Source organism: Saimiri boliviensis, chromosome 19 (assembly GCF_048565385.1).
Source record: "Saimiri boliviensis isolate mSaiBol1 chromosome 19, mSaiBol1.pri, whole genome shotgun sequence".
In the NCBI taxonomy this organism is placed as follows: Eukaryota; Metazoa; Chordata; class Mammalia; order Primates; family Cebidae; genus Saimiri; species Saimiri boliviensis.
The window spans coordinates 37,352,798-37,367,066 of record NC_133467.1 but is presented as its reverse complement, the minus strand read 5'-3'; the positions used below and the strand labels follow the sequence as shown (position 1 = coordinate 37,367,066).

Genomic DNA, 14,269 nt, shown 5'->3' with positions numbered 1-14,269 from the left:
AATTCTATGAACCTAGTGAGGTAGTATAATGGATGAGGGTGCAGGTGTTGCACCTGTAAATATGTCTGGCATGTTATGAGCAATCAACATAAGTTATACAGTATCCTAAGATGATGCTGGCTTTGTATCATTTTATAGATGAGGGACTGAAGCCTGGATGGTTAAGTAAATTACTAGGAGTTGTTCGGCAAGCAAAGGATGGAAGCAGGATTTGAACCCAGAAATCTGACTTCAGGGTACTCTTCTAACCCCTAATCATGGCAGGCGGGGCTTTGACATTTATCTCTTCTTCCAGCCTCTCTCGTGGAGGCCCAGCAGCCTAAAAAGCCTGTTCTGTGTTTCATCTCACTAGTGCTTCCTTGCAGTCAGCGAAGGAAGTCATTGAGCCACCAAACCCTAAGTGAAAGGTAAGGCTGGTAGCTGGGAAACCAAATGTAACACTGCCAGGAGTGCTGAATTTTACAGAGGAGAGTTTTAAAGACTGGAAAGATAAGAAACAAACTGTGTCCTGCCGAAAGTCCAGCGACCGACATACTTTCATTCACTGAGAACTTCTTGAGCAAGAAATAGGAGCAGAAGGAAAGGAGAAGGAGAAAGATAACAATGGCTAGTAGAAATTACCACATTTCTTACATTGCTGTCACAAATGACTACCTTCTCCATAGCCAGATTGGAACCTTTGGTCCAGAGCTGAACGTCAGGTGAGGCTGAGTCTCCTGAGATGGGTGTGATAGCTACTTCTCAACAGCTTCGAGGAGACAGAGATGATGAACAAAATTATGGCAGGAAGAGGAAATTCTTCTAAGAGAAGTGGGCTGCACCAAGACTCGGACTCTCACATTGCTTATCCCAGTGATAGGGGGTTAAATTCCAGCCTACTCTCCCCTTTTATTTAGGTTCATTTGGGGTTTAATTGAATATGGCATTATTTATCCTTGTGAATAAACCCTATAGAAGGTTTCCATATCTTCATCTCATGATCATCCATTCAATAAATGTTGGACTGAATTGAACTGAAGGTCTCAGGTCTCCCCAGTGGCATAAGGGCCAAAGCCATATTTCCAATAACCACCCAAGAGGGTTCACTCTAACTACACTCTTCTCAGACTCAAGCCCATATTCTTTTAGCACAAACCTGTTCCCCTGTTTCCTCAGCTCTCATTAACAGTAGCACTAACATCCCAAAACCTGGTGAAACATTGTTCCAAAGAGTTAAAGAAACTAGTGACTAACAGAAATTCTTGAGTTTACATGATGGCAGATCAAGAAAAAAAAAAAAAAAGAACAACTTGCTGAAATGCTGGAGTTCTCTCCGCTGGTGAGACAGCAAAATTGGCTGAAGTCACTAGCGCTAATACGGCAGACTGCAGCCTGCACAGAAAAAGCGTGCTGATGTCACAGCCAAGTATCCCCTGCACGTTTCATGCTAACTCTCCCAAAAGTTGCACACGTGACCCATGAGGTAGCATGAAGAGAGACCTTTCCATGCCCGAGAATTTTTTCCAGACCTCCCTTTCCCTTCCATCAGTCACCTACTAACCCCAGAATCTAATCTCTAAACCTTCCCCAATAAAATTACTGCCTTAAAGCCAGCACAGGGAGGCAGATTCAAGCTGGACTCCTGGGTCCTTGATGGTCGACTTGCAGTAAAAAGCTTTTCTTTTCTCAAAAACCTGGTGTCATAGTATTGGCTTCTGGTACATTAGGAAGCAGCCCTTTAGCTCAGAAGCCATCTTCAATTCTTAATTTTCTGCAGATTCAGTAAATAAGTCCCATGAATATGCCTCTCTAATGAGATCTCTCTCTTGGGCACCCTGACCCATGACTGCCTTCCTTCAGATGTGGAGATTTTCATAATTTTCTTGAAACAGACTGATTCTACTTTTACTTCACCACCCTAACTCCCAATCCATCCTAATACTTCAATACTTTAGGCACAATCATGTCACAATTTTAATCAAAAGTCACTCATGATTCATTCTTGATGATTGCCAGGATGAACCCTGCTCCCTGCATCTGAGACCTAACCCCCCTTTCTCACACCAGCATCCCATCACCACTCCTGACACATCCCTATTCCAACCACAAAGACCCTGGTCAGGCTTTTAGAAAGGCAAGGAAGGAATTCTGAGAGGCAAACCTTCGTGTTCTAAGGCAGGATCTGGGGCTAACCCAATTGTGTGGGGTGGTAAGAAGAGGTTTCAGATTCTCACATTAGAAAAATGAAGAAAAGAAGAATGTCAAAATGGTTGTGATCAATTCAGGGTTTGCTTTCCTAAAAAGGTGGGGAAGGGGCAGGTTCAGAGGAGTTAAACGTTGGAAGTGAAAGAGGAGCTAGAGACCAAGTGTCAACAGTGGGCCAGGTTTTCGCTCCTAGCAACAATGAGGCTCCCATCCTCAGAGTCCAGGACTCTTGACTGCAGCCTCATTTTACGAGCCTGAATGTTGAGGGGTCTAGGGAGGGATGAGACAGCCAAGGGGGGTGAGTCATCATGTCTCTATTCTGGTGTCCAGGGTTGGAGTTGTGCCAGGAGCTATGGGGTCACACAACAATCGCTCCTTGATGATGCTGCAATGACCTCACAAGTGGAAGTCATTGCCCCTGCCCTCGCCCTCAGCATCCTCAGAGCTGGGCAGAGGAACCAGAGGGAAAATCCACCTTCCCGGGCACAGCCATACCATCCACCTCACTCGACTGCTTGTCAAGCTCACCACCAACACAGAGGGGTAAGTTGCATTTGGAAAGCTGAAACTGGCCATTCTTTGGCCTCTTCTGTCCTGGGAGGGACCTGAAGTACCCCACGCACTGAGCAGGGTTGGGAAGGTCATATTTGAATGAAAGTTTCCTGTTATTTTCAGTGGCAAGAATCGGGGTGTGCTTCACCTTGTAATAGATTCTCAACAACTTTAGAGTTCAACTTAATGATATGCCTCCCCAGAGAGTTATACTGATTCTAAAACAAAATTTAAAATGTTATTTTAAATACTATTTTCTTGCTAAAAGAAATCAGAGAGATCTAACCAATTAGATCCAACTTGAAGTATTGTCAGGGACTGAAAATCCCTTTCCATATCTAGGAGTTAAAGTGTCCATACGGAAATACCTAGCTCAGGGCAAAACTCAACAGGGAAGAAAAGGAATTCCCTTCTGAAAATCAAATTTTATGGCTCTATCATTCATATTTTCAGAGAAATTGGAATTTCCTGGTTCATCTCCTGATTTCTTCACTTACCCTGCTGTTTATCAGAGCCTGGATGGAGGCCAGGGAGATGGCAGGTCTAGAGTAGACCATGGGAGCCCACTGGTGGCGCGGATTAAATCACTTAATTCAAATTAATCCCTCCCATGGCCTTGAGTAAAGAAAGCAGTTCTCAAAGTTCAGGGGACTCGGGTGGGACACAGGGCTGAAAACAGTGTCCTAGAGCCCCAAGTCTGCTAACGTACCTCCCGTCTAGCCTCAGACAAATGGGAAGTGGCCTTAGAGGAGTGAAACGTGTGTTGTGCCATGGATGCCTTGAGCAATCTGGTCAAACTTAGGGACTCCTTGGAATCACGTTTCTAAATGAATCAAATACAACATAAGGGGTTACAGAAGATACCGACTATACTGAAATACAGTTTCAAAGGGGTGGGGGATGATGGGGGCTCCAAAACCCTAGGTTAAGAATTCCTACTGGAGTCTAAGGAAAGGAAGCAAAGATAAGTGAAAAGAAAGCAAAGTAAGGGTGGAGAGATTAAGAAATGCTGTTTCAAACTCATACAAGGATGAAGACGGCCCTAAGTGAGAAGATGGTCTAGAGCCTGAGTGCTCCAGGGAAGACTATCTTAAATATAAGGATAAGCTGTAAGAAGCCGGTACGAAGCCTCTCCCACCTACAACCCATCTCATATTTCTTTGCAGGCCTCAGATAATCAAGAAACAATGTCGAGTGACGATAAAAGTAAATCAAATGACCCCAAGAATGAGCCCAAGAACTGCGATCCCAAGTGTGAACAGAAGTGCGACTCCAAATGCCAGCCCAGCTGTTTAAAGAAGCTGCTGCAACGCTGCTCTGAGAAGTGCCCACGGGAAAAGTGCCTACCACCACCCAAGTGCCCACCCTGCCCCTCACGGTCCCCTTCATCCTGCCCTCCCAAGCCCTGCGCCAAGCCCTGTCCTCCCAAATGCCCTCCTCCCTGCCCTCCTCCCTGCCCTCCTCCCTGCCCTCCCCCAGAGTGAGGCACTGTGGGCACCCCCCCATCCCACCACCACTGCCACCTCCGCTACGTACAATGCCTGGGGCTGGGAACTGAAACCATGAACTGACAAGTAAACGTGTTCCTCTGCTGTGCAAGACTTCTGGTGTTTCGGTGGGTTTTGATTTGTTTTGTTTGCTGTTTTACAGCACTAAACCACCAACAAGCAATCCCCTGCAAAGTGAAGCTAGAACCCTGTACTGTCAACATCCTTTGAGAACTGACTTTCCCTCTGACCCCACCTGCTGCTTAGAGGCGGGTGCCCACCTCTGAAGGGTGTACCTAGGGAATGCCAGGCCCTGTTAGAGCAAAGCCTGAGAGATCCATAAATGTGGCTGCAGCTGTGAAAGTGTCTAATCCCAGGAAGCAGGACGGAGAGGGTATGAGGGAGAAAGAAGGGTAGAACATTGGTGAAAGTTCCAGGAAGGCTCAGGAAAAGGCATTGTGCTACCTTTCTGTTAGTTCTGTGGCATAATGCTTATGCAGAAGGGCTCTGAGTACAGGCCAATCTCATCGTGCCAGCCTCTAGGATGCCTCAGAGTACGTTTCATCCTCTCCTAGTGCCTCCCCACCATGCAGTAAGGTCCTGGGCCAGTCACAGACCCAGCTTGTTGACAGGTTGGGCACAAGGACGTTCCTATTTTCACCAGAAGAGGAACCTGATTGCCTAGAAGAAGGTCATGAGCACAACCCCGTGGTCAGGCAGATGACAGCGATTTGCAGCACAGACAAACCAGGTGTGAATGGCTTCAGTGCACTGCGTATCAGTAGTAATACAGTGCACAGCATTTCAGGATTCCCTGCTATCGCTGTAATACATAACCGAGAGCCGAATCTGGGGTGGCTCCCTATGAAACCATGGCACAAAACTAGCTCTCGTTCCTCTGAGCCTGGAAGATGGTTCACACAGCAAAGGGCGAGGCAAGTATAGAGAGTCCAAAATGTGTCAAAGAAAAGATACCTGGGCCCCCACCAGACTGAGGCTGTACAGTCAACCGGTGACAGAGCAGGTGAGCAGGCTTTTAAGGCACTATCTCCTCGTTTTCCAGGTGTGACGTGAGGAGACCTTGAGGCCTCAGGGTCTTCTGAGGCACTAAGATTCCCACGCTCTAGATCCCTGCAGAGAGGCACTCACTGGATGCCAGGAGCCTCTGAAAGTCTAGTTTTGAGCACTGGGGACTGTGGTAACAGGTAGAAACCCATTCAGCTGTGGGTAACAGGTAGAAAACCCTTCTACCTCACAGGAAGTCAAAAAGGAGGAGGGATGGGAAGAAAAGAGAGAGAGAGAGAGAGAGAGAGAATAGAACGATAACGTGGCATCTTCATCCATGGTCAACAGACCATCCTCAATTAAATGGTCACTTTTAAGTAATAAATCCCGGAACCCAGCATTAAAGAGTGTGCTACAGTTGGCGGGAACATAAATAGACAAATATATTTTTTTGGGGGGGTGGATTATGGGAACATATATCAAGGAATGTGGGAATATATATCATCAAAAGCGTAAGCTGATTCAACTCTTTGGCCCAATGGGTCCACTTCATAGAACCTATCCCAAAAAAAAAAAAAAAAACACACATCACAAAATGGTAGGTAGGGGAACTATAGAAATAAGGTTGATTATCACAGCATAACTTAGAAACGATTTAAATACCTAACAACTTGAACCTACTATATGATAGGTTTGATCAAGCTTGATTAAACTTGAACCTATTATATGATGAGACATTATGTTTTCATTAAACTTGAACCTATTATATGATGAAACATTATGTTTTAAGGTATTAAATTTAATAATACATTAATAAATTAATTTCATTAAATTTAATAATTTTAAAACATTAAAATGAATTTTAATTTATTTAATTTTAATATATTATTTAATCTATTTAACACATTAAAGTGAACTAAAGAAAGGAAGGCCTCAATTGAAAATATAGCACAAAGCCATTATCATTAATCAAAAGCTTCTTTGATAATAGTAATAATAGTAACAAAAGGAAATTTGTGGATGTTCTCATTATTTTAAGACAATGGGGTTATGGGTAACTAGTACTTTATTTTTATTTTCATTGGTTTGTGGATTTTCACATGTTTTTGTTTTTTAATGGAATAAAATAGAAGTAATCATGAAATAATCAACAATTTATGAAATAATCACGACTACTTCAGAGACCCTCAAAGTCCTTCATTTTACTCAATGTACAGAAACAGGGAAGGAAGAACGTTTTCGGGAGTGTGCGCCACAGTGAAGCCACCTCGCCCCTGGATGCCTTCCCTCCAGGCGCAGGATCTCAGTCCCAGGCTACTGGTAGCTCCAGGGGAGCACGGGTCAGGGGGCTGTGCCCTCCCAGGTGGTTCTGCAAACTCTGGGCACAGGCTAGGAGGAGGCCAGCTCTGGGAGCAGGAAACCATTCATTGCCAGTTTAGGTCTTGTTTCTCCCATGTGAATGGAACCAAAGATAGACATCTCTTAATGGCTACTTTCCCAACAAAAAGCGGGATCAAAGGCAATTCTGGGGAGATGCCTGGAACATGATGAGGGTGCCCACACCTCCCTGCAGAATGCCATAATTACTCCCAGCCCCAGCGGCAGTTACCGGGCTTCTGCCTTAAACAGTAGAGGGCTGTATAAATAAGGAACGCCTGAAGAGTAGCATCACGAGGATCTGTGCAGCACCAGGCCCGACGGCCCCCAGATAACAAGACGGGCAGGATCAAGGCCTCTCCCTTCATGACAAAGCAGTGCCAGGAATCCACTGAGATGGTCACAAAAGGAGCCTCCCCTTCGCCTCATGCTTTCCTGAGAATCAGGCAGAGTACAGCTAGCCTTCTAAAAAGGTTTTAAAAAAGCCCTCCCAAATGAGGCAACTGGCTGTGAGGGGGGCTGGCGCTGTGAGGGCTGGGCACAGGACCACAGGAATGCCTGGCTTTGAAGCTGGAAGGAACCTTAGCGACCATTTTTCTGCATCCCCCACCTCCACGTATGAATGGCAACTGGGGAGAGGGGAGGAAGTAACCAGTTACCAAACGTCCTATTTTTCCTGTCCTGTTCCCACATGACCAAAGATTGCAGCTCAGCTCACAAGCACAGGCACATTCTAGAAGCTTTATTAGTGAAAAGTCATAACCGCTTCCATGTCACATGTGTTGATGCTCGGCAGATAGAGCAGTAAATGCACTCAGCCATTTGCCAAACACGTAAAGATTCTAAGATACAAACTGATCGTAAAATGCATACCAGGATATTTGCAGCTGCACTGCTCTTCCAAGTGCATGAAACCTCAGATGTCTCATCTCCAGAGCCATGTGGTCCCTCCCAGGCTCAAAGGAAAGTCTTCCCAGACTAAGGAGTCACGACTTTTTCCTAGAAATGCGCTCATGATCCCTCACTTACACCACTGAACCCTCCTAACTGGCTTTCAAAGTTCACCTTCCTCCAATCCTTACTCCAGTGGAAGCCAGCCAAGGCAGTCTCGCTAAAATTCAAATTTATACGTGACGTCTTTGCTTAAAACCCTTGAGTCTCCCCTTTACCTAGAGGGCAGCTCAGATAACATTCTGTCATGCAAAAGTCTTCAGGATCTAGTCCCTGCCTCCTTCTCTAGCCACAGAGCCATTTCTCCATCTCTTTTGAGAACTTTACAGCTCAGTAACAGGTAACTGCTGGCATTTCCTGGCACACAGCCGAGAATCTCTAGCCTTTGTGACCTTACACTCCCTTCTCTATCAGTTCTCTCTGCCTCCACTGAATCTTCCTCTGAATGATCCACCTGGGCAAATCCTCACCCTTTAACTCAATTCGGGGGGCACCTGCTCCAAGAATCTTCCCCATGTCCCACCCTCAAGCTGGTTAAATGTCCCTCTCTGTGGTCTCAGAGCTTCCATGCCTCCCTCTCCTTATCACTCCACATTCTGGCCACGTGTCTGTAACCTGACTCTCCCACCACCCTACCCTTTGAGAAGGGGCAACCGGGCACACATAGCAGACATGCAGTAATAACCAAGGAGTGGATGCTCTGTGGCTACAGAGTCACTTTCCCAAATGGAAGGGAGTGGCTCTGCACTGAACCCCTGTCCGCTGTGCTCTTTAACCTCATGGCACGGGATCATCTCCAGAACGCAGCGGTGGGGAGAGGGGAAGGGGGCTCCGCATGAGGGACCTGGGGCTGAAAGGCATTTCTGGCCCTGTCTAAGTCCCGTCCTTGGCCACTTTCCCCTTCAGTCACAAGGTGTCGACCCCGCCAGCCCTCCTCCTGCCTCCATGCAGCTCCCTCACCTCAGGCAGCGGCAAGGGAAGGGAAAGCACCTGGCATCCACAGACTTGGGCTTCAAGCAAGCGCTGCACCAGCCAGCTGTGAAGCTGGGCACGATGCCTCGCCTCGGTGGGAGAAGGGGGCTTAAGGTCTTCACCGGAGGAATGAGAAGAAAAGTCTCACCAAAGGGTGAGGGTGGGGCGATGAAGTGACGTAACTTATGTCAAGCCCCTAGGGTGGGAAACCGAACTTAGGAAGCCAAGATGCCAACAGTGCTCAAGTACCTGGGTACACACCTGGAGTCACAACCTGTCACCTGCAGCAAAAGCTTCCTGCTATCTGCTGTGTGAAGCAGCGCATTTGAGGGAGAAACAGGGAGTTCCACAAAAGGATGACAAATATCTTCGAAGGCAAGTCGGGTGAGAGGCCACCCCACCACCCCATTCCCAGGCTGGGCCCACAGTAGGAGCCAGAAGTTGCTGCATATCAGAGCTGAATGTGCCATTTGATACATCCACAGTGTCGACACGAGGAAGCTAAGGTGCAGAGAGGGGAACAACCGAACTCACAGGGTGTTGGTTGTAGAAAGCATCCAGGATTTCTAATCCTGATTTAGCCCAAGGTGCACCAGAACTCACTGAAAAGGGAAAAAGTTGAAGATCTACAACAAATGTAAACACTGGAAGCAGCCGCCCCCCCACCGTCTGTGTCGGCTGTCTTTGACTTGGAGTCCCTGAGCTCCCTCTAGATGACGGCAGGTACATGGAAGTATTTCCTATCACCCCAAACTGTCGACAGCCACCGGCTGGTCTGCGTCCTTGCTGTCTTCCCGAAGCCTCTAAGGAGTCCCCAGGACACCTGGGTCTGCTGAATGTTTTTTACGTGAACCATTGCCCAGACCAGACGTGAGCCGATCACGTAACCGAGAACAGGGGCCTTGACACCTCTGTGCCTCAATTTCCTCATCTAAAAAAATGCAGTCAATAAAGAGTTCTGTGTCTTCTGTTTAAAGCATATGCTGCAGCTAAAACAAGGAGGTAGAATCGGGCGGCCTCTCAAGTCCATCTGACCCTGAGGGCTCGTGATTTACAGCTCCTTCCTGAATTCACATCTCTGATTCAGACCCCCGGTGTGGGTGACACCGGAAGAGAGGAAGGGAGAGGGCTGGTGGTCCTCCCCCTAGGAATTCACTGCCCAGGGGCACCTGCTCTACAGGAAACCACATCCTGCACCATTCAGCTCTATCAGAGACGTTGCCCTGTAATATGCAGATGGATGGATCAGAGGAGTCTGAGGACTTTCAAGATCTGAACAGAAGAGATAGCTATTTGACGGCAATGAGAGGGAAAAACAACTGTCTTGCACGTACCTGAGACACTTCTGCTGATCCTGTCTTAATTATGCCCTGGCTCCCAGTAATGACAGCTCCAGAAGTCTAAAATCTTCCATCTCAGATGTCATTAAATCAGATTAACTCCAATCGTGCTGGAGGGCTGGGGATGATCACAGAAACAACTTATCTTAAGATCTGGGGTGAGACAGTTTTTCCAAAGCTTTCTAATCTACAACCCGGGATACTGGGCCACCAAGATTGGTTTTTGAGGACTCAGACCCTCAGATACTCCCACTCCCTACCTGGGAAAAGACAGGTCCCCTAAGGTCAATCAGCCACTGGGTGGACCACTGCCACAAGCAGAAGACAGAACACTGTCTTCCTGTGGGTATGTTACAACCTGACCAAGGGAAAAGTGCCCACACATATGTATCCACATGCTACAAAGTTACATAGTTACCCAGGCCAATCATCCATGATCACATTTACAGTACCACAGAATGTCAGAGCTGGGATGGACCTGACTGAAAATCTAACTTGCCTATTTTAAACATGATGAAACTGAGGCCAGAGAGGACCAGAGACTTGCCTGAGGTTTCCAACTTGTCACAGACAGAGCCAGGTATTCTAAGCATCTGTGCATTACATTGTATACATATCACAATAAGCAGAAAAGTTCAAGTCAAAGACCAAGTATTGGAGGGATAGAGCAAAGGGCATATAACAAGGGGAACCAGGGGAATCAAGGAAGGCTTCATGGAGGAGGTGAGTTGTGAACTGATTCAGATTGCCCTAACATTCATAGGTAGCTTGATGGCCCTAAGTTTTGGAGCATACATTCTCTAATTTATTCCTCACAAGAAATCCGTGAAATAGTATTTTCCCTTCTCAACAAGAGGAAATTGAGATAATGAGAAGTAAAAATCCTTATGCATTACTGCACATACTCTATGTGATAGTCAACCCCAGGTGAATGGGATCCTGAGTTCTTTCTCCATGTATCTCAATGGCTCTTTTGTTTTTTGTTGTCTGTGTGTGTGTGTGTGTGTGTGTGTGTGTGTGTGTGTGTGTCTGTGTGCGCGTGCGCGCGACAGAGTTTCGCTCTTGTTGCCCAGGCTGGAGTGCAATGGCATGATCTCGGCTCACTGCAACCTCCACTTCCTGGGTTCAAGCGATTCTCCTGCCTCAGCCTTACTAGCTGGGAGTAGAGGCATCTGCCACCATGCCCATCATTTTGTATTTTTAGTAGAGACAGGTTTTCACCATGTTGGCCAGGCTGGTCTCAAACTCCTGACCTCAAGTGATCCACCCGCCTCAGCCTCCCAAAGTTCTGGGATGACAGGTGTGAGCCACCCCACCCAGCCTCGGTGTCTCTTTTATCAAAAGCCAGCCTTTATTTGAGGGTGCTGACATGACAAGTAGAAATATAGTTAAACGAGGGAATGGTAAATGCAATTTTATTCTTCATCTGAGGCTTCCCTTTTCAAGAGCTCCCAAGAGCTTCCAGCATTGGGAAGGTTATTAGGTTTCAACTGCTTCTGTAACAAGTTACCACAAATTTAGTGCGTTAAACAACAAAAGGGAATCCTATGACAGTTCCAGAGCTCAGAAGGCTGCCTTGAGTCTCACCAGACTAAAATCAGAGTGCCTTCAAGGCTGTACCTCTTTCAGTGATCCTATTGGAGAATCTTTTTCCAGACTGTAAAGGTCGCCTCATTTCTGGCTTGTGAACTCCTTCTGTATTCAAAATCAACAGTGGCCAGTTCAGTCTTTCTCAAATCACATCGCCCTGACACTGACTTTTCTTCCTTTTAAGAGCCTTGTGCTTATGTTGGCCCCACCTGGATAATCAAGAATAATCTCCATATTTTAAAGTCATCCAATTAGCAACTTTGATTTTATTCACTACCTTAAATCTCTCTTGCCAAGTAACCTAACGCATTCACAAGTTCTAGCGATTAGGTGGTGAACGTATTTGGGAAGCCATTATTCTGCCTACCACAGAGGACTTTTGGGCCAATTTCAAGATCGTTCCACTGTCATGAAGCAACTCAATGGCAGGCAGGGCATCCAAACTCCAGGCTCCGCCTCACCGTGCTCACCTCCCCTCCATGAGAGCGTGATCTAGTCACTCCATTGTTCTGTACATTTCTAGTCAATCTCCTTGTCCTTGGGCTTAACCAAAGTCAAAGACAAGTATATGACATGAGCAGGTCATTTCATGCATCCTGTCACAGGAAACTTCCAGAAACCCCGGCTAAGAAGGTCTCTTCCCCCCCTTTCCTAAGTCGGCCTCTACCTCTCCTTTCAACTCACCTGTATACTGTCCTTCAACAGCCTCCTAACAAGGATTCCTTCCCGGAGACCACCTGGAATGTCCCTGTCCACCCTCCTTGCCTGGATAGTTCCTGCTGTCCAGTAAGACAAAGCATAGACATCCCCTCCCCCAGGACCCCTCCGTGGCCTGCCACCCAAAACCAAAAAACGGGCCTTCTTCTGGAGCATAGGGGCTTACCTCTGGCCATATTCTCCATGAGACTGTGAGTCATTTCGGAAGGGAAAGGCCTTGACATCACATAGGGGCCACGAGGGACTGAAAACACAAATTATTAAACTCAGAGATGGAGAATTCCTTGTTTTCTAGGCCAGAGGAGAGCTGCATTATCTCTTCAACAGCATTCTAAGAAAAGATGAAAAACACAAGGAGGGGCAGAATTGAAAGGAAGAGATGAAAAAAGAGGAGGAAAAAAAAGGATGAGTCTCCCCACCCTACACCTACTCACCCGGCTGCCAGCTGCCCCAAATGACTTTGTCTCTTCAGATATACAGCTGGGTGTTCCAAGTCCTTCCACACCCAGGCCTCTCTCTCCTGCCAGGATACCAATGGGGCCCATGGTGATGTCACATTCACCTCTGAGAACCAGTCTCAAAAGCCAAAAATGCCTGTGGTCTTTCTAGCTTACCTTTTAAAAACTTTTCAGGTGTCAAGTATCCAAAACCTAGATAAACATTTGAAGGCATTTCAGATTTTAGTCAAGTATTTTTCTTAAGAAATGACTTAAACCTACTCCTTCAAGTTAAGAGATTAAACATAACTTCAAATTAAGGGGAAAGGAACATCATTATAATCAAAGACCCTTGAATTTGGTCAACTTCAGCAAACAAACACAGAACTGCCACTTTGTGGGACTGAGGGCTTCTCCCGAAATAAATCTTTTCCCATTTTCAATTAAATGAGATTTTTTCCTCTACTCCCAGCTCTCCCACATCCACCTTCTTCATTCCCTCATTAATACATTTACTCCTTCAATAATCATTTATCTTTCATCATCTTCCACTTACTTCACCAATGGCATAGTACCTATCCTCTAGGAACCTATAACTCAGGAAAAAATAAGATCTATGTATAAATACCTGGAGAGTCCTAATGTCAATAGTAAATGCCATATGAATAATACAAACAATAGATACCATGGGAATTCATAAAGAGGCGGACTCCTTTCTGGTTTAGAATCAGGAAAGGCTCTCAGAGGGTGATAGGCAAGAATGAAGCTTTGAAGAATGCTTAGGATTTCCACAGGCACAGGGAGAACATAGCAGGTAAAAAAAAAAATAACAGCCCAAACTAAGAGGCAGAGAAAACTGGGTGTGTTTGCTTTGAAACTTTTCCTTTCATCCCCTGGCTTTTATAGACCTGAGTCCTAAGAAAATGTTTTCCAGAAGGCAAAGAGACAGGTTAACTTTGCTCCAGCCTGTTCTCCTGGTCACTGTGAAAACTCTGTGAGTAAAGCCCACTTTCAGAAGGGTGTCACAAAGCAAGGCTGAGAAGATGAAGACTGGCTGCCTTCTCCCGCCTCTCTCTTCCCCTTCACCCCACTTTGCAACCCAAGAGTAACAAATGAACCCCTCAAGACCACCATGCGGGAAAATCACTGTCTCCAGCAGGCCAAAAGCCTTTTGTTCCCGTTCCGTCTTCCTTGCCTCTGAAAGGTGACTTTCCAGGCTTGATGAAGAAGCGTCTGCAACAGGCCGTGCAAATCCTTGACCCAGAGAGCCCCAAGGCCTTAGGCATGAAGTCTTCCCATTGGTGAAGATGAGATGAGCAAGGTGGCTCTTATCTCTCACCACATCGTGAACCAGTCTGAGCCGACAAGGAATCCTGGTTTCACAGACTGAGATAACATTTTATGAACATTCTTTTCCTGCTACCTCTGATGAGAGAGATCTGAGGGGAGCTCCTCCCTGCTGAGGTCTGGTGAGGACCCACAGGCCAAAATGCAGTCTGATTAACAAGCATCCCAAGCAGTGACTCAAACCGTTGGCGATTTCAAAGGAAGCTTGTTATGGTGACTCCACACTTAGTACCACAGACCACGTGGCCAGTCAGTCCCGCAGGGGGCTGGACCAAGCACCATATAAAAGTCCCACCTTGCTGGGCTGCAC

General features: G+C 46.5%; 1 protein-coding gene across 1 annotated transcript; it reads left to right on the top strand.

Moving 5' to 3' along the window:
* The first annotated feature begins 2,625 nt into the window (after positions 1–2,625).
* LELP1 (late cornified envelope like proline rich 1) lies at positions 2,626–4,335 on the top strand. The gene is made up of 2 exons (XM_003941898.3): positions 2,626–2,727; positions 3,903–4,335. Exon 2 carries the CDS (start codon positions 3,924–3,926, stop codon positions 4,218–4,220), a length of 297 nt encoding a protein of 98 aa, XP_003941947.1. The 5' UTR covers positions 2,626–2,727; positions 3,903–3,923; the 3' UTR covers positions 4,221–4,335.
* Positions 4,336–14,269: the final 9,934 nt, after the last annotated feature.